At 42.9% G+C, this 25,574-nt stretch overlaps 2 protein-coding genes across 10 annotated transcripts in view; one reads left to right on the plus strand and one right to left on the minus strand.

Annotated features, from left to right (window-relative positions):
• The window catches only part of Astn2 (astrotactin 2), a 1,002,270-nt gene that overhangs the window by 235,835 nt on the left and 740,861 nt on the right, over nucleotides 1–25,574 (minus strand). The window contains exon 1 of one of the 8 annotated variants that reach the window (XM_031377663.1): nucleotides 1,194–1,443. The exons of 6 other annotated variants lie outside the window; for them this stretch is intronic. The gene's annotated coding sequence lies outside the window, so the exon portion shown is untranslated. Of the gene's footprint in view, nucleotides 1–1,193; nucleotides 1,444–25,574 lie in introns of those variants that run through there. One more of the 8 variants, XM_031377662.1, reaches the window with a different exon arrangement.
• On the plus strand, nucleotides 1,723–12,295 carry Trim32 (tripartite motif containing 32). 2 transcript variants are annotated; one of them, XM_031377665.1, is made up of 2 exons: nucleotides 1,723–1,806; nucleotides 9,200–12,295. In XM_031377665.1, exon 2 carries the CDS (start codon nucleotides 9,266–9,268, stop codon nucleotides 11,231–11,233), a length of 1,968 nt encoding a protein of 655 aa, XP_031233525.1. In that variant the 5' UTR covers nucleotides 1,723–1,806; nucleotides 9,200–9,265; the 3' UTR covers nucleotides 11,234–12,295. The 2 variants fall into 2 exon arrangements, with proteins under 2 accessions (XP_031233525.1, XP_031233524.1); XM_031377664.1 differs by having other exon boundaries at nucleotides 9,203–12,295.

The following is a 25,574-nucleotide window of genomic DNA, read 5'->3' on the forward strand; positions in this document are numbered from 1 at the left end:
GGATTAAAGGCGTGCGCCACCACCGCCCGGCTTGAACAAAAAACTCTTAAGTTAACATTAAGTGTGCTTAGATGCATTGTGGGGGCTACCAGGTAGGTGGACTACAGCAAGATAGGAAATTTTATTTGTTTGTTTGTTTGTTTGTTTGAGACAGGGTTTCTCTATGTAGCCCTAGCTGTCCTGGAACTCACTTTGTAGACCAGGCCAGGCTCAAAGTCAGAAATCCACCTGCCTCTGCCTCCCAAGTGCTGGGATTAAAGGCGTGTGCCACTACTACCCGGCTGGGAAATTCCTTTATCTTTTCCAAATGTTATAAGATTCTTAGCTTTAGAAGTAGTGGAAGCTAGGGGTCTTCTAACTTTAACGATCCATTCCAATGGTTAGTTAGGTCAGTCAGAGGTCGTTAATCAATGGCTATTAAGAGAACTAAAGCTAGCCCAAGATAAATTTGACTACCATGGTCTATTCTTTCACAGTCTTGAAGTTCTAGGTATTTGGTCAGTCCATAGGATTGCCAGCACAGATATAATTTCTTCAGAGAACTTCAAGTCACATGTTCTCTGGGCAGGCCTTGGGAGTTCTGGGTGCCTGGATTGGCTCAGGGCTCTGGAATTATGTGAGTTAACAACATTGTACTCAGAATGTATAAATGGGAAATCTGGCCAGGGATGAAATTGTGTGAAAACTCCTGCATTGCTGAGAAGAGAGCCCAGTTGGAAAATGAATATCCTGGTTCAGAGTTCCATCAAAATTGATGCCGGGTGTATACAGAACCTTGGACAAGGTGTGTGGGGCAGGGAGGGGGGAAAGAGAGGGAGGGCAGGGAGGGGGTCTAAATTCGCTTTTCCCACCTTTCTGATTTCCTCGTAACTCATCAAAACAACCCTTAACTTTATTTTGAGATAAAGAAACAGAAAATTTAAATAAAGTTAAGAGTGCTTCTCAGAAATTAAATTCAAATTCCGGCAGGTAGAAACTGGTTACTTTGGCATTTAACCCCTAGGTTTCAGCTTCTTCATCTCAAACACTTTCCTTAGCAAGTGTTAAAAGGTATTACTGTTTTTGTTTGTTGTCTTATCATTGTGCAGAGTGTACAAAGCTTGGTGGAATTTCAAATATGAGAGCATAATATTTCAGATTTCTTCATATGCCTAACTAGTACTGTGTTCATCGCGTTCAAGAGCGGGTATTACCTGTCCCCAAACTACCTTCAGGTCCAGCAGGTCCTGGCCAGTCAGTGGGCCACAAAACCTCCCATCTGACAAGGCTCAGTGCAGGCTTTTCCCCGTTTCTCCCTCTGCTATCCGCTTCCACGCTGTTTGGCAAAGAAAACCTCTTTCCGAGGCGCCGGATGTTCCGATGTTCCGTGACTCTACTTTGGGATGTGTCACAGGCAAAAATACCTAGCCCGGGGACCTGCTGCTCTTTGAAGGGAGTGTGCTTGTCTTCCCTTTCTCAGGTTCAAAGAGGCGCCTCTCCGCAAGGTGTCCGAACTTTCTGGAGACTAATACTGGGGGATTGGCATTGACTAATCATGTTTAGACTCTGAAACAGGGTAGAAAGCTGGATCACACGCTGCAATGGCCTAGGTTTCCGGAGCCATCCCTGTCTAATTCGGCTGGATCGTAGGCGCTTGGCCCGCCCGCCTACAAGCTCCAGCATGCCTCGGGAGGCGGGGCAAGTTGACGGACAGGCGATTCTACGAATTGGCTAGTGCCATGGGAAATACGCGCTAGCGCGTGCGCAGAAGGCAGCGGGCGGGTGGGCTGGCAGCGTTGGACTCGCGTCGGAGCCGCGGGCGGTCAGGTAGGGGGCGGGAAGGAGGGTCTGCGACCAGGGACCGTGGTGGGTCGTGGGGCTCCAAGATTGAATGGCAGGATTTGGGGACTGGGTCGGAGTGGCAGGACCAGGTTCGGGAGGATCGGGCTCAGGAGCGATTCGGCGGGGTTGAGATGCAGCTGGGGGAGGGGAGCAAAGGGGCTGAGGAAATTTGCAGTTGCAGCATGTCTGGAGGTATGAGGTAATGTGGGGGCCATGCGGAGAGACGGGGTGCAGCATATGGGAGATGGCAGAATCTGACGTCCCTGGAGGTATCTGGGTGCAGAATATCAGAAGCAGAAAGGAATTAGGCAGGCCTGGATGAGGTTGGGTGTTGGCGGGCAGAATCTTAGGGGCTTTGATGAGATCGGTGTAATGGTAGCAAGATCAGCTATCGAAACAGCCAAGGTCTTGGAAAATCCTAATTGCTGAAGAGAAAGGGATTTCTGTAGCGGAATCTGGGAAAGATTGAGGGGCGAGTTCCCAAGGGAATCAGTACCCAGTTAGCAAATCGCAGCAAAGGTTTGAAGGCAACACGTGAGGCAGGACGGAGGTGGGGGTTGGGGGAGGGAGGGTTGGAGGTGGCACAGTACAAGATGGGGGATGGAGATGAGGGATCAGATTGAAGGAGGGCAGAAATCTGAGGTACAGGATTGGAGTTTGGAGGTGGCATTACAGGGGTGATAGGTGTGGGAATTTGAAAATAGATTAAAGGGTGTATCAGAGGGATGTGGGACACATAAGAGCTATTGGTGAGTTGCAAGTTTGCAACATGCAGTTTAAAAGGTTGAATAATGGATTTGGGTTTTAGCGTTGAGAATGAGGTTTGTGGAGGATGAATGGTGGGGAGTGAATGTTGTAACAAGATTGTAGAATTCAAAACCAGATGAAATTTGTGAGTTGGTTTTTAGGGCAGGAAAGGAGGTTTTTGTTTGTTTGTTTGTTTTTTGTTTTTTATTTTGTTTGTTTGGTTTTGGTCTCTGCATAATGGAACCCAGAGGGTCTTCTGGAGACACAGGGACCTGAAAGTAATTTATAAATAAACTATGTATAAATGAATGGAATTTAGGAGAATGTAGGGGTCTGGGAATAAAGATAGTTTTCAGAAATCTGAAGGAGACTTTGACATTCTCTGAAGGGCAGAGTCTTCCTCACTTAGTAGCTAAAGGTCCTTTAATCCCAAGGCAGGCATATATTCTCACTAAATCCACTCTGACCACCCCAGCCTCCCCTCCACAGACCTGACATTCTAGGCCTTGGTCAGGGCTTCTGCTACCTATCCCTTTCCCTGGCCCCCCAAGCCCTTCAAGGTAGAAGCCAAAATTATCTTAAGCCTGACATTACCTTATAGGGGGTCCATTATAGCTCACAGAGGCAATGGTTCTGTGAATGAAGTATTGAGCTGGGTGAGAAACAAAACAAGGTTGGAGCAAGGGAGAGCCTCACGTGTACTGAGTGTTTAACCTGTGCTGTTACCTAAAGGCAGGGTTCTCAGACAGGGTGCTTTTGTTCTGCCAGGAAACATTTGACCATGTCTGGAAGGAGGTATTGTCAGTTGTCACAGTTGAGGTGTTGCCGGGGGTGGGGGGATGAGGGAGGATTGTGTACTGGTTTCTAGTGAACAATCCTCACAATAAATTATCATCTAGGCAGAAATGGCAGTCATGCCAAAATGGAGTTACCTGGCATCAGAGTCAAGAATTCTCCATTCAGATCCTGGCTATTTCTCTTCCTGCTTTGTAATCTTTGAAGAGTTAACTGACCTCTCAGCACAAGCTCTTCAGCGACCTACGTCATAGGATTGCTGTGAGGACTCAGTGAAATAAATCGGGGTGCTTACTGTCTGGTACCCAGCAAGAGCTCAGAATTTACTACTTTGAAAAATCTGTGTGTGCTTTCTTCTCATGACAGTCCTTCTAAATATTCTTTCTACGTCCAGTGTTACACATGAAACTAGGACTTAGGAGGTCACTTGTGTAAAGCCACATACCTGCCATGTAGATGCCCTCTTTCCTTGTTTGTTTGCCGCAGTTGGCTTGGTCTTCTCTTTTCAGTCTTTCCTAATGAAAAGGAGGCTTGCCCCATATTCAAAAGCGTATTCTTGATCAAGAGAAGCCCTGGACTTTGTTCTTGCTTTGCTCTTAGACCAGAACCAGTGGGGAGATAGTGCAAGGAGCTTGGAGCTACAAAGTTGAGATAAGGAGGGCTCAGGCTCAAGGGCAGTACCAGACAGAAGGAGACTGCTCTGAATGCCCTCCTTTGTGAATCTTTTCTCTGGAACAGAAGGGTAGCATTGTCTTTATCAACTCCAAGCCTAGCTACATTACAGAAGGCAGTTTTCAAAACAAAATTGGACTGGAGCTGAGGGCAGAACACTTAGCTGTGATATCAACACAAATCACTTAGGAAAACACCTGATAGAGGTTGAGTTGGCCTTGGAATCAGCTGTTGTACTACTTGCTTGGTGGTCAAGCACTTGTCAGCCTCTGTCTAAAAACACAGTGAGCTCCACTGAGTGCTGATTAATGTACGTTCTCTCCATAAAGCCCACAATCTAAATGGTACTCCTGGTTCTATAAGGTTAATAGGTAAGTTAAGTGACATATCCTGGGTGACAGAGCCAGTGGCTAATTGGGCATGTAAATCAGAAGTCACAAGTTGGCAAGCCTCCTAAAGTGCACCTGCCTGTATGCAGATGGTGTTACCTTTGGGAGACTTCTTCCATTGTGCCTTTCTGGTAGAACAATATGTTATAAAAGTCATTCCTGGATGAATTTACCAACCTCTTGGCCAAATCTTGCCTGCAGGTAACAGTAGTCTCATCTTCTATGAAAGTACATGTTTTGAGTGAGTCCTTTCATGGCATAATTCACACAGGTGGGCAACTGAGGGAGTACACTACTGTATATCATGGTGGGAGAACATGAACAGGTTACTTTTTTCTGAGTGTTATTTAGGATGCGGACTAACACTTCCCTTCACACAGTTAAGAGAAAACATGTGATGTGTAGAAGGCGCCTGGCACTCATTACTCCAGGTGGCAGTTAGAAGACATGGTTTTAGCTATCAGCAGGCATCATAAGTGCCCTCAATCTAAAGTTCAAAGATTTGTCTCCTGGGCCAGAGCTAGGTGACTAGTCAGTCTGTTAGTGAATGGTCTTTGTGGCACTGAGACAGTTTCATTCACACTTGCTTCGAATTGGGTTAAAGTGCATAAAGAGTAAATGCAGCTTAAGTTTTGGCCTGAAAGGGAATGATAAATCTCTAAACAAAATAAAAAAAACCCACAAGCCATGTGAGCATATTCATTGTAGAATAGTCCTTCATGTCAAGTTTTTAGATTTTTTTTTCTACACATCTCTTTCTAAAAGTTGTCCCCATCCCTATGGTGACAGGGCTACACTAGTGGTAATTGCTTAGTAAAGATGTGCTTCCTTAATTGCTTAAGGTTCTAATCCCCCAAGAAACAAAGAGGGGCGTGGGAAATAAAGGTATCTAAAAAAAACGCTGTTAGGTAGAGACTCAAGCACTGACTGAAGATTTCATACTTTGGCTCTGCTTGAGATGAAACAGTAATCTCCCAGACGGCCCTGAGTTTAGATTATTTAAATGTATGGTTGATGCCTTAGGTATCTGCCTTCTGATAGGTGCCTGTTCCTTTCATATCACAGGCTGACTAGTGGCTATGCCAAGCAGTAGCAATTGCTATCACTGCTCCTGCTAATAATAATAAAGGCTCTTTACACAGTTGATTCTGTGCCTAGCTTGGTGCTGTCCAAAGTGCTTCAGGCTCAGTCTCTTCTAATCTCTACCAGTGAGAAGGCATCGCCTTGAAAGGCCATTTCATAGAAAAGCTGAGATGTTAGGTAACCTTTCAAATCTCCCCTGTAAGTGGTAGAGCTGGAATCTAAAGCCAGAATGCCCGGGTCCTGCATGTACTTTCTTAATGGGTGTACCACTGTTAGCTTCCAGCCCGTGCCCCTTTGCCCAGGTTCTGCCTTATGATGTGGGAGTAGCTAATTTCCATCTCTTGGTCTCACTTTCTTCATCTGTATTACTCTGAGATCACTGCTCGCTCCATCTTTCCATACTCAGTCTCTGCTAGAAGGGGCTCCAGGAGTTGATATGTTGATTAGAAGTGATGGTTTCATTTACTCATTGCTTCTTAGCCTGGGTGATCACATTCTCCACCAAATCTCTCACAAGTTAACTAGTCCTTTTAGTAATCTTCCTATGCCTTTGCAGTCCATGTAAGGACAGTTCTTCATTCCTTTCAAAACTTGGATTGTAAACTGAATTATTTGCTAATACCAGTACTGGTTCTGATTCTTAATACTCTTGATTGCTAACCGAATTAGGTTAAATAGTCATTGTCATCAACTATGAAAAAGTCATTATCTACATGCATTATCCCTAGTTCTCATGGTAATTTTCTTTTCTTTCTTTCTTTTTTTTTTTTCTTAACTAAGAGAATAGGTAAAGAGGAGTTAAGAATTTGTCAGGCCTAGAATCTCTGAATAACTTGCCAGGCATGGAATAGTTAAGTAACTTGCCAGGCCTAGAGAGATTAGGTAATCTGCCATTTGCCCCACATTCTGTAAGTGAAGGCACAAAAATGCTGTCTTGTTCTGTCTCACTTCAAGGTTTGTGTTATCTGCTTACTCTTCGTTCTTTTAACTCCTTGGTTCCCTGTTTCACAGACTGGCAAAACTCAGAGGTGTCAAGAGAGGGTGAGGCTGTCTTAGATCTGTGAGACCACATACAACTCTAAGAGATGCCAGTATCTAGAGTCAAAGACGATGTGCTGGTGTCAGGGTGGGCTGTACACTGTCAGTCATTGTGTGGAGGGGGTGAATGAACAAGGTAAATGGGGGTTACATAAAATGGAAGGGCAAGACTTGGGAGTCTAGCCCTGAACAATGGGAGACGTGTTCAAGGGATTGTGGAGGCAGCCAAGGTTGTAAATAGCATGTTGACTTTTCATTCTGCTTGGTTACTGATTGTTATAGCTGGCAGGAGATGGGCAGCACATCTGAAGGCTTGGCATAGTGAGGCAGTTCCTTTCACTGCAACAGTCTTTCCAGGGAAGTTGAAGTCAAATTGAGATTCTGTGTGATTCAATCATGGTATTAATGGGAGTGGTCAGGCATGCCTGTCTGGAGGAGAGGCGGAGTCTGCCTGGCTGGTGGGTCTGTCTTAGGCTAAGTAAAAGCCGTGTTCTGGGATGGTGGTAACAGAAATAAGTTCAGGCATTTTTCAGATCTATACTTCTCCAAAGCCAGAATCTTTAGTGCATGGATTTTTGACATCTTTTTGGAGAACCTGATAAAGCTGTAGACTGGAGAAATATTTTGCGGTTGGATGTGGGCATAATCAATTCATTTCATAAAGCCGATAGCTTACACAGGCAGGAGGAAGCTTTTGAATTGAAAGAAATCTGGGGAAAAAATTTGCTAGTATTTTTACAAATTGGCAGGCTTGTTTAACAAGCTGGTCTACAGTGCCAGCTCCAGGAAGAACAGATGTCCCTGCACAATGTAAGGTAACATGCTTGGGATCCAAACACCAAATGCTGCCCTTAGTCTGTTCTCACAGATGACAGGAGACAGATGAAAGCTATTGGTTAGGATTGAGTGGCACTCGGGGATCCTGGGTCAGGGCTTTTATTGATGTTTCTGTGGGGCTGCCCCACGCCCACACATTTGAGAATTGAGCATTCACTGTTGTAATATCCACATGAGAGCATTTAAAGTTCATGCTGCCCAGTAATTTGTTGTTTTGTCAAGGCATAGATTTGAGTTGTAATGGTTGCAAAGCAAGAGTGTTGGACTGGGCCACTCAGCTAATAAAATCAATTCAATCCACTCTGTTGGCTGACCCGGCTAGATGATTGTTCCTTTCTCAGGGAGAAAAGTATGTTTTAAAGGAAGAGAGCACTTGTTAATAAATACTGAGAGACCTTTTTTCTTTTTTTTAAACCTTAGAAGTAATGTAGAGTTAAAAATAAGTGAAGGTGCTAGGTTTGACCACTGAGCCCTTGAGCTAGTCTTTCTAAACTTCAGCGCTCTCATCGCTAAAGCGGGACAGTAAAATTCTTACCCCATTTCCACAATGAGAATTGAGTGAGAATAAGCATGCATAGCATTGTGTAGCATGTGGTAGGTACTAGGATACCAGAGCAATTTCCTGCCTTTAGAGGGATATCCTGGAGGTAAACATGACCCCCCCTCCTACATACATATACACAGTCCTTTTCATCCTTAAGCATATCTGTTCCTTGCTGCTAAGCACTTGCCTTAGCATACTCTTCCCAATAAATTTCCTATTTTACTTGCACGTGAAAGTCACTTTGTCCTCAACCATTATAGAGAGACCAAGTGTTCTCTGTTCTTTGTCCCAATTCACAGAACTTTGTGTTTACCATCTGCTTTCTCAGCTTCGTGAAGGCTGTGCCCTCTACATACTGTTTCATTCTCCCATCTTGTCTCAGTCCTTGCAGGCTGAAATGAGTGCTCCAGCCTCTCCAAAATTCAATTTTTCTTTAAGTAAAAATAAGTCTACTTTACTGTCTATCAGACTGAGTCTGCCTTGACTTCTAATTTACATATCTTGCCTTTGTAGGATAAAGCAGGATGAGAATGCTGAAATGTAATGTCTTGTTTCCTTCTGATGCCTAGTCTACCATGGGCGGCTTAGGTTGGAAGATGAACAGATGAAAAATGTGTGTCCTCCTTTCCTCATGGTTTGCAGATTATTTAAAGGCAGTCTTCAGAATGTTCTCTCTCTGAGTCAAACATCAGAGGCCATCAACTATGATGGCATGAAACAGCTGAGACACCAAACTCACAATATTCTTTGCTTATAGTTCCTGTATGTGTCATTGCCTCCTAGCTTTTCAAGACTTCTCTTACAAGGAGCATCATTTATGAGCAACCTTACTCAGTAGTCAGGCTCCATTACTCTCCCCACTGTATCCCACAGTGTAGAGCTTCATGTGACTTTCTCTGCTGGGCAGGGTTAGTCTCTGCTTTCCTACTTGTATGTCATTATTTAGCCCTTCCAGTAACTGTATAAGATAGATGCTGTCATTTCTATTCTATAGATGATAGGGAAACCGACCTTTAGGCAAGTTAGGGTCTTCCCTGAATTCTCCCATAACATAATGCTTTAATCTTGTGTGTGTGTGTGTGTGTGTGTGTGTGTGTGTGTGTGTGTGTTAGAGAGAGGGAGAGAGAGAGAGACAGTATTTCCTGCGTCATAATCACTGCAATAAAATGTTTATAAATAAGTAAATAATTAAATGGATGATTATAGCTATTTTAGACTGGATTAACGTACATAGTTGTGAAAAAAATGAATAATGGTTTGTTTTTCTGTTTAGCAGGAATTTGACACTGGGGCTGTTTGGCTCTAAGCTGTGTTAGCAGGAACCTTCACTGGATGAGCAATGGCTGCGGCAGCAGCAGCTTCTCACCTGAACCTGGATGCCCTCCGGGAAGTGCTAGAATGTCCCATCTGCATGGAGTCCTTCACTGAAGAGCAGCTGCGACCTAAGCTGCTGCACTGCGGCCATACCATCTGCCGCCAGTGTCTGGAGAAGCTCCTAGCCAGCAGCATCAACGGTGTCCGCTGTCCCTTTTGCAGTAAGATTACTCGCATCACCAGCCTGACCCAGCTGACTGACAACCTGACAGTGCTGAAGATCATCGACACAGCCGGGCTTAGTGAGGCCGTTGGGCTGCTCATGTGCCGAGGCTGTGGCCGGCGGCTGCCTCGGCAATTCTGCCGAAGCTGTGGTCTGGTGCTGTGTGAACCCTGCCGGGAGGCAGATCACCAACCTCCTGGCCACTGCACACTTCCAGTCAAGGAGGCGGCTGAGGAACGGCGGAGGGACTTCGGGGAGAAGTTGACTCGACTAAGGGAACTTACTGGAGAGCTGCAGAGGAGGAAGGCAGCCTTGGAGGGTGTCTCCAGGGATCTTCAGACAAGGTATAAGGCCGTTCTTCAAGAATATGGCCACGAGGAGCGCAGGGTGCAGGAAGAGCTAGCCCGCTCTCGGAAGTTCTTCACGGGCTCTTTGGCTGAGGTTGAGAAGTCTAACAGTCAGGTGGTAGAGGAGCAGAGCTACCTACTCAACATTGCGGAGGTGCAGGCCGTGTCTCGCTGTGACTACTTTCTAGCTAAGATCAAGCAAGCTGATGTAGCACTCCTGGAGGAGACAGCAGATGAGGAGGAGCCCGAGCTCACTGCCAGCCTACCCAGGGAGCTTACCCTGCAAGACGTGGAGCTCCTTAAAGTAGGGCATGTTGGTCCTCTGCAAATTGGCCAGGCTGTTAAGAAGCCCCGGACAGTTAACATGGAGGATACCTGGGCAGGGGAGGAGGGAGCAGCCTCTTCTGCCTCGGCCTCTGTAACCTTTAGAGAGATGGACATGAGCCCTGAGGAAGTAGTTCCCAGCCCTAGGGCTTCCCCTGCGAAACAGCGGAGCTCTGAGGCAGCCTCCGGTATCCAACAGTGTTTGTTCCTCAAGAAGATGGGGGCGAAAGGCAGCACTCCTGGCATGTTCAATCTTCCAGTCAGTCTCTATGTGACCAGTCAGAGTGAGGTGCTGGTTGCCGACCGGGGCAACTATCGTATACAAGTGTTCAACCGCAAAGGCTTTTTGAAGGAGATCCGCCGCAGCCCCAGTGGCATTGATAGCTTCGTGCTAAGCTTTCTTGGAGCCGACTTGCCCAATCTCACGCCTCTTTCAGTGGCCATGAACTGCCATGGACTGATTGGTGTCACTGACAGCTATGACAACTCCCTTAAAGTCTATACCTTGGATGGCCACTGTGTGGCCTGTCACAGGAGCCAGCTGAGCAAACCATGGGGCATCACAGCCCTACCCTCTGGCCAGTTTGTGGTGACTGATGTGGAAGGCGGGAAGCTCTGGTGTTTCACTGTAGACCGAGGAGCAGGAGTGGTCAAATACAGCTGCCTCTGCAGTGCTGTGAGGCCCAAGTTTGTCACCTGTGATGCTGAAGGCACAGTCTATTTCACCCAAGGCTTGGGTCTCAATGTGGAGAACCGACAGAATGAACACCACCTGGAGGGTGGCTTCTCCATCGGCTCTGTGGGCCCCGACGGGCAGCTGGGCCGGCAGATCAGCCACTTCTTCTCTGAGAATGAAGATTTCCGCTGCATCGCTGGCATGTGTGTGGATGCCCGGGGTGACCTCATTGTGGCTGATAGCAGCCGAAAGGAAATTCTCCATTTTCCCAAGGGTGGTGGCTACAGCGTCCTTATTCGAGAGGGCCTTACCTGTCCAGTGGGCATCGCCCTCACACCCAAGGGGCAGCTGCTGGTCTTGGACTGTTGGGATCACTGCGTCAAGATCTACAGCTACCATCTGAGAAGATATTCCACCCCTTAAAAGATGAGAAATACCACTTTCTTCTTTCCCCCAACCGAGTTTCCTTCCCTTTCCTTCCTTCGTTGTTGATGGTGCCGTAGAGTAGGTGTGGCCTGTGTCCTGATTCTAGTAGGGTTGCTCTAGAATCGTAGAAGCTCTAGTTTTCAGTGATTTTGTTTGTTATGGCCCTCTTCCCCCTCCCCTTCCCCTTCTCTCCCTCTAAATTTAGAGCTTAGAGCTTTAACAGGTATCTTATCCCAAATAGAATAGATGATGCTCTTAGCAGAAGTTGCTTAGAAGTTAGGCACTTCTAAGGCTTTAGTAGAGAGAACCGCTTTAGCCCTCTGCCCTTGTGTTTGAAATTTGTATTGGTATAGAATAGTCGTTGATCTTTCCCTTTAGACTCTGAGGTCCCTAGTCTCCTGTCTCCTTCCTGTTACAGTGTGCTTCCTCTGTGGCTTTAACTCTGGCTGCATTCTGTGTGCATGCTCCAGTGGGATCTGCTTGACCCTTCAGTGATATTATATCTCTGTAGCATGGTGTCTCCTTTGATCACCTTTACCAGTATGAGAGTGTATCATTAAATGCCACCAGAGGTGACATGTAGTCCTTTTGAAAGCAGGCCCTCTTGCCTGCGGAGTCTCTGCCACCATAGATGTCTTCTCATTGCAGATGTGCCAGAGGATGGTTTGGCTGGCCCGAGCTGGATAGTGTTGAATGCTTCAGTCTCGAAATCACTTGCCTTTTAAAGGAGTTTATAGGTTAAAATTATGCCATAGCCAAGGCAGATGGGAACAGATAAGCAGATGCTAACATATCCAGAAAACGTGGGATATTTTCTTGGGCTCAAAATGTTTCATACTCCTTCCACTGACCTATGCTAAGAGTTATTGAAAGAACTGTATAATATGGGCTTCGACGAACAATGTGGGAAGGTCGACACATCCATTTTCATTACTAAAGAACAAACCATTAGGTAGCTAACTCTGTATTTTCTTCAAGTGAGTGCATATTGTTTGACTTTGAGATTTATCTCTGTTCTATCAAGCATTAAACTAATAAAACTAATAACTTTCTTCATCACTGATGTTCATGTCTTAATTAAATATGGGATTTGGGAAGGGAGAGAGTAATAGCTTGTTTTATGCCATTTTGCTTATCTATACTGTGTTTTGTAGACAGCATAGCATTTTACTTCATTTAAAATGTAGTCCCAAATACCATTATGTAAAGATAAACAGATCCTCACTCCCCCAAGTGCATTTGGACAGGATCAGTTTAGCATCATCAGGACCCTGTTCAAAACTGGGAATCCACCATAGGCTTATGGTAGGCATTGTAGTATGTAAGTGAAGATAGCTACATATAGGTGTTTCAGACCAGAAGAGAGAGTGTGGAATGAAGCTCTGCAGGCCTCTACGCCTGCTAGACAACATATCTTGATCTTAGGTGCAGGAGTGATTGCAAGCCAAAGAGCTAAGCTTTTGCTTTCCTAGAAACAACATTGCTAAACTAGGAACCCCACATTGTTTATTGGTGGCAGTGTTGATATAGCTGTCAAAGGATGGGTAAAGAGTGTGATGTGAACTAGTTCTTGGTTTCAGGTAGAGAAAGCTCTATATTTGGATTCTGAAATTGATCTGCAATTCCAGGTTTATAGAATTGAGAAGAAATTGATTCAATTAAAAGTACATCAAAAGTGCTTAGTCGCTTAGAACCATCAGTGGTGGTTCCCAGCAGGAGATCTGCCTCTGCCTCGGGTGGGAGACTCCTGCAGGCAGTAACAGTGATGGAAACCTTGGCCACACAATGTGGAGTGGCTAATTAATGCAGTGCTGTTGCTAAGAGGGCCAGGAATCCTTCAGCTGCCTTTCTGTTTGGCATTTTTGGTTCTCCTCATCTCTACAAGACAATCCTGCTTTGGCTTTCAAATAAAGCAGGTATCTGCTTGTGTGAACTGGCGATTTTTTTCTCTTTTGATATTTCAGGCCCTGTTGAACACAGCTTACAGCCCTCTACCACGTTGTTCAAATAAACAGATTGTGGCTCCAAGAAACATTTAATCATAGCTGTTGGGTTTTTGGCCTTCAAAGTGGCAGCCCTCTTAGACAAATGAAATGTCGCATGTAAGTCTTTCCTGTAAAATCAATTAAAAACAATGGCTCTAGTTGCAGATCTGGCATGAGGGGCGGGGGGGTGGGGTGGGGGTGGGGAGGGGGACTGTCCTTACCAGAACTCTAATGGTACCACTGCAAACTTTTAGAAGCCTTTCTGAAAGGTATCAAGCTACAATGCGCTGATCTTCTAGGTCCATCTTATCAGCATAGAGACTAGACAATTTGCTTAACAAAGAAAAGAGAAAAAAACATGGCCTCTGTGTATGGGAAAGGTAAGAATGTGGATGAGAAAACACCTGACTCGGTTCCCAGAGTACTTGACATGTACCAGCCATCTAGCCATGCAGCTTTAGATGCGGCTGGGTGCCTGGTGCTATGGGTTGTTGTGTTCCATTCATGTTAAACTGGGTTTTTGGTTTTTTCCGTTTGTTTGGTTTTTGGTTTTTTTCTTTTGCCTACTTTACATGCTTTCCAGGCTCATATTTGGCCACCGGAGCCTTCCTTGGCTGTCTCTTCTCCCAACCACCAGTGTCCCGATAAGTTTATCTGCCTGTTCCTCTCGACAGGCTACTTAATATTTCTTGTTGTGTATAAATCCCAATGTCGTTTTGTCCATATGTCTGAGCTTTACTGAGGCCAGCATATAGCATTGTGCCTCATTTAAAATATGTCATCACTTCATTATCCACTTTTCTACCTGGTTTCTGAGGCTTCCTAGGGCATCTTCCCTACATTGGATAAAAAGAGTTTCCCAGTCAACCCCTTTGAGAGATTTATAAGAAAAGCAAGTGACCATCAATTGCTTGGTCTGACCTTTGCTCCCATGTCCTCCTTGGACAATACAGGAAGAGAGAGATTCATTTTCTTTCTGTTTGGCTTTGGTAAGTATTTACTATAGATTAGGTACTCTGCCTTGTGTTTAAAAGAAAAATGAGACTGTTAATCTTTTACCTTTTTTGTAATTACTCCAGCATCTTTTCTTGTCTGGGGTGTTTGAACTACCCTGTCCTGCCACTGTGTTCTCTGTGGGCCATATACAGGCTGAATGATAGCAAGAGGACAATTCACTCTTCTAAGAATACAGAGCACCACTCCTGTTAATCACAGTCAATTTGGCTTGAGTTTTGCAGTGTTTCTGCTATAAGGCAAGTAATGCTGAAGAGGTCACGCGGTTTGCGTAGTCCTGATTGATGACTTCTTAAGGGTTGGAAGGCAGGTCTAATATGAGACTCAGGTCTTCCTCTACATCTGGGCAGGAGGTTGGTTTACAAATGAGGATGCACAGCCCCATAAGGGATTGTACAACAAATCACAGTCATGAAACATAGTGTTTGGATGAATCTGATAAGCAAGGCAGTGGGAAGATAGAAAGCAGTTAAGCAAAATATACTTTCATACGAACTCCAGACTATGTATGGCCTTATCTTGTCGGTATTAATAATGATGGGATCCCATCTCAATATAAGCTTATTGAGGCATTCCTGGGGCCAACAGTGTTTTCCAGTGGGAAGATCTCTGGATTTTGTCAGGCCTTCTCATGTATAAATAGCTGTAGGTCTGCAGGTAATTTCAACATCAGTTTCAGTACACAACAGGCAATTGGGAGAGACTGGTTAATTCCCTTTTAGCTATGACCTTAATATCTCCTTAGCATAAATTGTATAAATTGTCATTGACGTCTCCACCAGTGTCTTTGCACTTTGCATATTATTTGCTATAATTTTATTGTGTTTTCATGGAAAGTAGAAAATATTAACAGAAAAAAAAAACCTGCATTTCGAAATGTGCCTCGCTCAGTTCAGTTGTTTCTGTTCTGCAGCTCATGTAACTTTGTCTCAGTTATTAGCCAGGTGTAACCCCCCACTACATTACTGTTTCTTTTTCTGCTAAAAGGCAGTGACAGCCTACATCTCAATGGGTGAAGGTTATGAGAATTAAAAGATAATAATGCCAAGGTATATGTAAAAATGCCCAATTAAGAAAATGACCTTTATTGTAGAGGGCAAAGACTTCCCTTTTGTGTGAAGTTGATGTGCATTTTTTGTGTAAACGCTGGCAAGAAATCCTAGGCCTGTGTTGGTGAAGCAACCATTTGTTCAACGTGGCCTAGCTTCTTAATTAAAGGCTTGCTGACCCAAGAGTATGATTGCCGGAACAGCAAAGCAGAACTCACTCACAGTACCTTGTCTCTCTAGCAAAGCTGCATAGATCCCAGTCTGATTTCAGTAAAGCAAGTAAGGTAACGTCTTACCTCAGAGATAGATAGACTCAGGCGATCAGGGTCGGTATATATGTTAAGTGCATGGAAGAACAAATTTTAACTTAGATTCGTGAATGTTTGCTACTCTTCAGCTAGCATGAAATGAGTTTTCCTTCAGTCCAGTGGTCATTAAATCATATAAAAGCCACAAATGACATTCTAAGGAAGTGTTATGACATATGGTTACAACCTGGACTTTAGAAGAGAGAGGTGCTGTGCTTGGTCCTGCTTCCCAGCTTAGTAGCTCTATGAGCTCTCCCAGAGCCTGACAGTCACATCTTCTTCCTGTACTGTAATGGCTCTGGTTCCCACTTCCCCGGACATTTATAAAGACATGGTAGGTATAAAATGGTAGTCTACAGGGCACTGCTGAAATCGTATGTGAACTGGATAATGGACCTGAAAGCTACTCTCATTTGTGCCACAAGGATGGTACGAAGTGGTGAGGAAACAATCTCGACCTTACCACCAAAGGAAAATTATTTAGTAACTCACAGAAATCCCAAAGGAAAGATGGGAGCAGTTTGTAATGTCAAATGCATGGGCTTTTGTCTTCTATACAGTTGAAATCAGATGTTCCCTCTAGTGATTTACTGTTTACTTGGTTATAACTATGACAACATTGCATATTTTCAAAAATAATAGGGCCTGAGATAATATTTATTCACCCTCCTGCTCATTAAACACAAGAGACATCACTGTATTATCAGCAATAGTTGTATGAATAATGAGTGGGAAGACAGATCAATCATGAGCCTCACAGTCAGCTTGTATTCTGGCTGCCAAAATAAAATAATGTAAACCATACAAACACTGAGTGATAAGACAAATGGTATAAGGCAAAATATACTAAGGGTTGCTGCAAAAATGCTGGCAGAAGGACTGTGGTTGTTAAAGTGCCTTCTAAGTATGGGTGACGTTACAAACAAAACATGTTGTAAAAGGGAAGAATGGGATTGTACCAACAAATTAAAACCAGAGCAGAGTAAGAAGCCCAAAGATCTAAAGAAGTCCACTCGCCCTGTAAGTATTAAGGGTTCATTATCCAGGGCTTAGTGTCATCCTTTCATTGACCATATGAGGCTCAGTGAGGCTGCATTTGTGATCAGAACGTTGTAGTCTCCTTGGTGGAGAGCAAAAATATAGTTAGTTGGAGTCTCTGATTTGGTATTGTCCCCTAAATTATTTTTCTGCTGTGGAAAACCATAAAATAACGTGACAGCACTTCTCAAAAACGTGAACTAAAGGAGCCTTGTACTCTTTTATTTTGTACTAGAGTTTCACTCCTTTTTTTTTTTTTTTTTTTAATTTTTTCTGGAAGTTTTTACAATTCACAGTTGCTGCTTTTGCCCCATAACTAGACATGCTGGTAAGAAAGCTCAGTTGTTTTGCTTTGTCCTTTTTACCCCCAAGCTACTAAAACCAAGTTGGTTTGATGTGCCTGCTCACACTATTCTTGGACCATCTCAGGAGTACAGGTACCTTCCAGAAAGCCTCCTGTGTGAGTAATAAACATTTTTATGTTTGTTTCGTGTGAAAGTGTTACTCTTGACTTCAACACTGGAAATAAGTTGGTGGTTAAAAAAAAAAAAGTTCTACCTTTGGGGATGGCTACAGCAGTTGACACAGCAAGCTGGGGGATGAGGCAGTCACCACTACTCAGCGTTTCTGCTTGCTAGCTGGTTGTGGAAGGATAGCATGCCTTTATCACCTGGGCTGTGCCAACTGAGCCCTGCAAACCATCATAGATACACTAGCTGGAAGAGACGGTGGCCAGTTAGGAACAAAACACTAATAATGCTCATAATGTGTCAGCCCAGACCTGAGCTGTTACTGACATGGAGACTCACAAGAATGATTCTTAACCTGCAACCTTGGTCAGTTGTCCCTAACAGGCATTAACTCCATTCTGTACAACACTCACAGGAAATGATATAGCCTGTGCACTATGGGGTCCTGTAAGTCACTCATGCAGAGGAAAGCCCATACTCCTAAAAGCAGATAGGTCCAGAAGACTGCGTAGAATGTGCAAGTATGATTCCCAGCATTAGAGCTGACTTCTGAAACGCATATGTCAGATCTACTTGTAGAAGACTTAACTCCCAATGCAGCCATAGCACCCATGCAGTGTGGCCAGTGGATGAATTCAAAATGACTTAAGCCAGATAGCCTTAAGCCCTTTTATGTAGCTATGGTAGTCAGAGGAGATCCTGCTCCTGCTGATAATTGATCTCTGACTAGAGGAGGAAATTTAAGGAGGTTAGCTAGGACTTCCAACCCTGCTATAGCCAATAATTGCCCAAACACTTTAGTACAGAAGGACAGACAACAGCAACAAAACAAACAGGTCCAGAATTTGACCCAGTTGGAACTGTACACTTATCTAAAATGATTTCTATAGCTACACATAAACAAGATGAAAACTGCTAATTGACTTTTATATCTCTTCAACCTGCCTTGTAAATAAACTTTTAAAAAAAAGATTTATTATTATATGTAAGTATATGTAAGTAGCTATCTTCAGACACTCCAGAAGTGGGCACCAGATCTCTTTACGGATGGTTGTGAACCACCATGTGGTTACTGGGGTTTGAACTCAGGAACTTTGGAAGAGCAGTCAGTGCTCTTTACCACTGAGCCATCTTTCCAGCCCTGTAAATAAACTTTTAACAGTTGCTAAAATTGGCAAAATTCTGTGCCCTTAATAGGTGGGGCTCAAAGTATAGCTATATCTGGGAATTTCCCTGTACTTAAACAGGGTGCCCTGTAATCTCAGGGCACTACTGAGAACATTTCAGGACATGCAAAGAAGAAAACTAGGTATGTCTCATTTCAGTGAACAAAAATACAGCCTTGACTAAATTTCCCATCACCCATGGCACCCATTATTACCGTGCCTATCCCATACTAGGCATGGACATGCTGACATAATGAGTAATAAAGGACAATTAAGTCTTGGTTATTAAGCAGTTGCCTTGTCAAAATGGGACTACATGGACTTCCTCATCCTCCTGTTAAGTAAAATGGTTAATATGGCCTGTTTTAAATGAAAAAAAAAAAGGCCTGTGAGGTTTGAAATCCATACCTACTTAGAGAAGAATTATTATCCCCACAGCTTCACCATCTAATGGCTCAATTTACACTGTTCTTAAACCTATACATAACAAATGGCTCCTCACAGGGGATTGTTGTAATCCTCATGCTGACAGTATACCTGTTAAGGCTACCATGCCAATTATTGTCAATATTACTAATTCTATCTGATTACCAACTGGTAAATACTTTGCAGTTGTAGATCTGAAAAGGGTGTTAGGTTTCTGTGCCTGTTTTAGCAGCCTAAAGCCAGTGTACCTTCCCCTTCAGTGGACACAGTACCCTTTTACTGTGACACCTGGTGGGAGGGTACCTCAAGGGCTTTGCCCTCCTTCAGTCTCTGAAAACGTATCTTAACCACATTCATCTTTCTTCAGGAGCATGGTGATGACATCATATGGATCACATCCTCAATCATGGCTCAGAACCATCCTTAAAGGGATCTGATGCCCTCTTATAGAATATTTGAAGACAGCTAAAATGTACTCATATACATAAAATACATAAATAAATCTTAAAAAAAAAACAAAAACCATGATTTAAAATAAAACTTACTGCCACATTAGTCAACTTTCTGAAAAGTCTAACTTTTGAAGACAAGATATATCTCGTTTCATGTTTTTCTTAAGCACATTTGTCTAATGACTCACAAATGGGCCCACCTTAACTGGGCTTCTGTGCAACAAAAGGCTCTGAAATTGTAATATAGTCTTACATGTCAATTCTTTGGAATTTCTCGGATCTCCTGAAGTCTATGAATCTGATTGAATAGCTGTAAGTTATCTCTTTACCTCTGATACCTCCTTAGCTCCATGCTATTAGAGTAGAATTACTGGCTACATACTGGGCTATTCTAGTATGGGTTGGATGCCATGAGATCTGAGTCTGAGAGTTTTTACATTTAGTTGCCTGTTAAACTTTGGGCAATGGAAACAACATCTGAAAGCTCAGTAAAGGATGTTTGCTATACAATAGAGCCATATGGCATAGTCCATCTGTTGTAGAAGGTTTCCTCTAGTCCTCCCTTGCTGGTACCTTGGTACTGGTGAAAGTTGTTTCATTCTCAGACCCCTAGATTTTACTAAATTAACAACAAATCATGTTTATATACGTCACAAATGGTGTACTACCATGATACTTTATGAAGCTTGTTGGAAAGCTGTCTGTGTGTAGGCCTGAGCTGGAATGTCCCTGAGAACAGAATACAACTCAGGAATAGGCACATGTGAGTCTTTAAGCACTGGATACCCTTGCCTACAATCAGCCTCATTTGCCCGGAACTATATCCTCTTGGACCACTGCCAGTGATCTGCTCCTCTTTTGTACCAATGGCATAAAAAACAGGTCCCTAGATAAGACTGCCTCTTTGGAAGACCACACTGAAGTGCTTTCTATTATGTAAATGAACATTAGCTACACAATAATCCATCTATGTATAGGCATTCCTCACTCTGTCCAGCTGTCCAGACATGACTATCAGTGAGAAAGCACTTGTTTCTCCTCTCATAGTTCACCTCTTGTAAAAGTATTTACTGGAACTTTCACTTCCAGATTCACAGTGCAGCCATAACTGTTACTTAATCAAGTTCAAATTCCATTTAACAAAACAGTGCTTGTTTCAGCCATCAAATGTCAGGAGTAGATTACAATAAAGATCCTGAATCTTGCTTTGATAAAAATTACAGAAATCTTTCAAGCCCTGTCTCCTTCTCCTTCTCTTCAGCCCCCTATCTGAGCAAACTGATAAAAAAAAAGCATAAGTATTTCCACCTCGGCTGCCAGAGCAGACTAGGTAAGTCCCATACAAGCCATGGTACCAAGTACAGCCCCACTGTACACTCTGCATCACCACAACTGTATAAAAGCCAAACTGGCTAAATAAGGAGGACACCAATGTGCATGCCACACTGGATGGGGAAATGCCCATGAGGCATCAGTCTTATGTAAGGAACTACAGGCAATTGATTAAAGCTCGGGGCAGGAGACACACACCCTTGAAATACGATTTGATGAAAAAGAGAGGCCATGAATTTGAGGGAGAACAAGGAGGAGTATACCTTTAACACCCCTCATATGAAAAGTATTGGAGAGATCAGGAATTCAAGGCCCTTACCTAAACATAATAGAAGCAATATACAGCAAACCATCACTCAATATCAAATTAGATGGAGAGATACTTGAAGCAATCTCACTAAAATCAGGAGCAAGACAAGGCTGCCCACTCTTTCTGTATCTATTCAATATAGGACTCAAATTTCTAGTTAGAGCAATAAGACAGAAAAAGGAGATCAAGGGGATACAAATTGGAAAAGAAGTCAAGGTACCACTATTTTTGTATAATATGATAGTATAGATAAGAGACCCAAAAAAATCTACCAGCAAATTTCTGCAGCTGAAAAATAACTTCTTCAGCAAAGTGGCTGGGTATAAAATTAACTCAAACAAATTGGTAGCATTCTTTTATACAAATGATAAACTGAGAAAGAAATTAGGGAAATAACACCCTTCACAATAGCCCAAACAGTTTAAAAATCTTGGCGTAACTCTTATCAAGCAAGTGAAAGATCTGTATGACAAGAACTTCAATTTCCCTGAAAAAGGAAATATAAAGAAGACCTCAAAAGATGCAAAGTTCTCCCATGCTCGTGGATTGGTAGGATTAACAGTAAAAATGGCCATTACCAAAAGCAATCTACAAATTCAACCCAACCCCCATTAAGATTCCAACACAGTTCTTCACAAACATGGAAAGAGCAATTCACAATTTCATATAGAAAAACAAAAAAACCAAGATAGTGAAAACAATTATTAACAACAAAAGAACGTCTGGGGGAATCACCAACCCTGACTTTAAGCTGTACTACAGAGCAATGGAGATAAAAACAAAAACAAACCATGGTATTGCTATAGAGACAGAAAGGCTAATCATTGGAATAGAATTGGAGATGTAGAAATAAAACCACACACCTGTGTTGACCTGATCTTTGACAAAAAAGCCAAAATCATCCAATGGAAAAAAGAAAGCATATTCAACAAACGGTGCTGGCTCAAGTGACAGTCAGCATGTATAAGAGTGCAAATTGATCCATATTTATAACCTTGCACAAAGCTCAAGTCCAAGTTGATCACGGCCCTCAACATAAAACCAGATACACTGAATCGAATAGAAGAGAAAGTGGGAAAAAGCCTGGAACTCATTGGCACAGAGGGAAATTTTCTAAACAGAACTCCAGATCAACAATTAAATTGGACCTCATGAAACTGAAAAGCTCCTGTAAGGCAAAAGACACAGTCAATAGGACAAATCGACAACCTACAGATTGGGGAAAGTATTTTCACCAACTCCACATCCAATAGAGGGCTAATATCCAAAATATATAAAAATCTCATGAAGCTAACTTCCAAAAAATCCCAAATAACCCAATTAAAAATTGAGGTAGAGAGCTAAGCAGAGACTTCTCAACTGAGGAATCTTAAATGACCCAGAAGCACATAAAGAAATGTTCAACATCCTTAGTCATCAGGGAAATACAAATCAAAATAGCCCTGAGGTTTCACATTGTACAATCAGGATGGCTAAGATAAAAAACTCAGGTATGCAGATGCTATCAAGGATGTGGGAAAAGAGGAACACTCCTCCATTGCAGGTGGAATTGCAAGGTGATATAACCACTTTGGAAATCAATCTGGTGGTTCCTCAAAAAATTTGAAATAGTTCTACCTGAAGATCCAGCTATACCACAACTGGACATATACCCAAAAGATGCTCCAACATGTAACAAGGACATGTGCTCCACTACGTTCATAGCAGTCTTATTTATAATAGCCAGAAACTGGAAGAATGGATACAGAAAATGTGGTATATATATATATATATATATATATATATATATATATAGTGAAATACTACTCAGCTCTTAAGAGTGATATCATGCTGAGTTTTTCAGGCAAATGGATGGAATTAGAAAATATAATCCTAGTGAGTTAACCCAGACCCAGAAGGACATACATAGTATGTACTCACCAATACGTGGATATTAGCCCAAAAGCACAGAATACCCTCGATACAACTCACAGCCCATATGATATGAACCTTAGCAAGAAGGAAGATCAAAGTGTGGATGCTTCAATCCCACTTGGAAGATGAAAGAAAATAATCACAGGAGGTAACGGGAGAAAAAGTCCTTGGTGGGAGAGGGGAGGGGAGGAAAAAGCAGGGGCAGATTCGGGTACAGAAAGAGACAGGAGAGAAGTCCAGAGGGCCAGGAGAATGAATAGAAATATGTAGCAGATGGGGTGGGGAACTGGGGAGGTGGGAGGTGGGGGGATTACTAGAAAGTCCCAGACCAGGGATGCTAGAGGCTTCCAAGACCCAATGAGAATGACATTAGCAGAAATACCCAACAGAGGGGAGATAGAACCTGAAGAGACCACTTCTAGTAGATAGGCCCTCAGTTGAGGGAAAGGGCCACTCAAAATTTTTAACCCAGAACTGTTCCTGTCTAAAGGAAATGTAGAGACAAAAAATGGAGCAGAGAATGAAGGAAAGGCCAACCAGAGACTGCCCTACTATGGGTGGGATCCACCCCATTCACAGACAGGAATCCCTGACTCTATTGCTGATGCCAAGAAGTGCTTCAAGCCAGGAGCCTAGTTTGGCTGTCCTCTAAGAGGCTCTTCTGCTAGCATGTGACTAAGACAGATGCAGATACTCACAACCAACCATTGGACTGAGACTGGGGACCCCAATGGAAGAGTTAGGGAAGGACTGAAGGAGCTGAACAGGTTGCTTGCAACCCCGTAGGAAGAACAACAATATCAACTAACCAGACCCCTCAGAGCTCCTAGGGTTGAAACCATCAACCAAAGAGTTTACATGGGTGTGTCCAGGGCTCCCACTACATATATAGCAGAGGATTGACTTATCTGATATCAATGGGATGGGAGGTGCTTGGTTCTATGGAAGCTTGTTCCCCCAGTGAAGGGGGATGTTAGAGGGGTGAGGCAGAAGTGGTTGGGTGGGGTGGAGGAGTACCTTCTTAGAGAAAAGGTGGAGGGAGGAAAGGGATGGGGGATTTTCAGAAGGGAGATGGGAGGGGGGACAAAATTTGAAATGTAAATAGAAAAAATAATCAAATAAATAAATAAGTATTCCAGAGGGTTTGGGGAGAGAAAGGGGAAGAGAAGAATGTTGTAATTAAAATACAATCACAAAAATTAACAAAAAGATGAACTAGTTTTCTTTCCTGCTCTCTGAAGCTGTTGGGAGCCCCCTCTGGTTTTCCTCAAAAGCTTCATTATATAAACAATATATCATCTCACATCCTATAATGTGTATGTTTTACTATCAGCCTCAATATTACTTAGTGTGTGTGGGTGTGGGTGCGGGTGCACTCCCCTACTTGAGAGAGACAACAAAGCTTTAGAGTTGAATATTGAAAATGATTTCATAATATGATATATGAGAATGTGGTTAGGTTTCATTTCAGAGCAGCCACATGTGGAATGACATTCAATATTGAAACTTAAAAATACTAAACCCATAAATCTCTTAAGCCTTGGGGTGTGAAAGTTGTTTGACTTGCTTAATGATTCTGTAAAGACATCAGGAATAAAGTTAAAAGGCATGGCTTGAGGGATACAGATGGATAGGATCCACATAATCATCTCACCTGATCCAGAACTTAGAAGCTGGATCTAGGAGAATAAGCTTGCACTAATTGATACATTGGGAAAAAGGTCACAGAATGAGGAACGCATATACCAGAGCCAGTAATTGCTAGTGAAATGAAGAAGAAGAAAAAAAATCAAACAAAACCCTTCCATTCTAAGGACAACCACCAATAGATAAACTTTTTTTCTCATCAATGATAGCCAGCCATTTGGTATGTATGGAGACTATTCTTAAATATCTTATAATGTTTTGCACAAATAAAACTGAGCCCAAACTGAACAGCATAAGCAGCCTTTCTGAATACAATAAAGACTATTTAAATAAAATGTCAAAAGTAATACAGAGTCTGGTGGAGGAGTAGCTCCCCAGAGAAACAAACTGCAAAGAGGAACTTAACTTTTATTTTGGGAGATAGTGTCTTCTGTGATTTCAATATCTTCTGCAACTGGATCTCAAATCTCTATTTTTCAAGTCTTAGCCTTTTCCACATTGGACTGGTGTATATTTAATTGTCTTTTAGTTTTGCCAATATTATCGTCTTACAAGCCCAGACTCAGCATGCACAAGCGGACTTCAGATCTGCCATATCTGACACCCATTCCTCGCTTCACCTAAGGAGCACCAGCAGCCATTTAGGCTGCAGAGCTTGGAGGCCTGGAACCTTCTCTAGCCATTTCATTACTTCTTTCCTTCCACTTCTGGTGATTCATAAAGCCCTGTTTGCTAAAGCTAGCACATAGTTTGAGTTACCCCCTGCGTCGAGTATCTGTTATGATTGAAGGCTTAGTTTTCAAAGCTTGGAAGCTGTGAACCCTTTAGTATGTGAACCTAGGTGGAATGTCCTTAGGAAATTGAAAGAATGCCCTCAAAAGGCAGTTTTTAATGATGCTCCTTATTAATTTTCTGGTGATAATTGATATTTTTTTAAGGCTGTATCTGGTCTCATCTGGTTCTCTCATTTCTGACTGTAACTTCTTGCCCCAATGTAAGTAGCTACCACTTCTATTCACATCTCATCCCTCTGAACACCAAACCAAAGATTTCTGATTGATTTGAGGGCTTTGAAAGTCCAAAACGGTGAGTTAAATAAACATCTTTTCTATGTAGCTTAGGTCAAGTTTTTCTGATTGTGCAAAGCTAGCTCATCATTATACATTAAACTAGCAATTGAATATTTTTTCACATCCATCTATTCTTTTCTTTATCCTCTGGACAATG

Source organism: Mastomys coucha, unplaced genomic scaffold, assembly GCF_008632895.1.
Source record: "Mastomys coucha isolate ucsf_1 unplaced genomic scaffold, UCSF_Mcou_1 pScaffold18, whole genome shotgun sequence".
NCBI lineage: Eukaryota > Metazoa > Chordata > Mammalia > Rodentia > Muridae > Mastomys > Mastomys coucha.

Coding starts and splice junctions, on each gene's coding strand:
- Trim32 (XM_031377665.1), top strand. CDS start 9,266: ATGGCTGCGGCAGCAGCAGCTTCTCACCTGAACCTGGATGCCCTCCGG.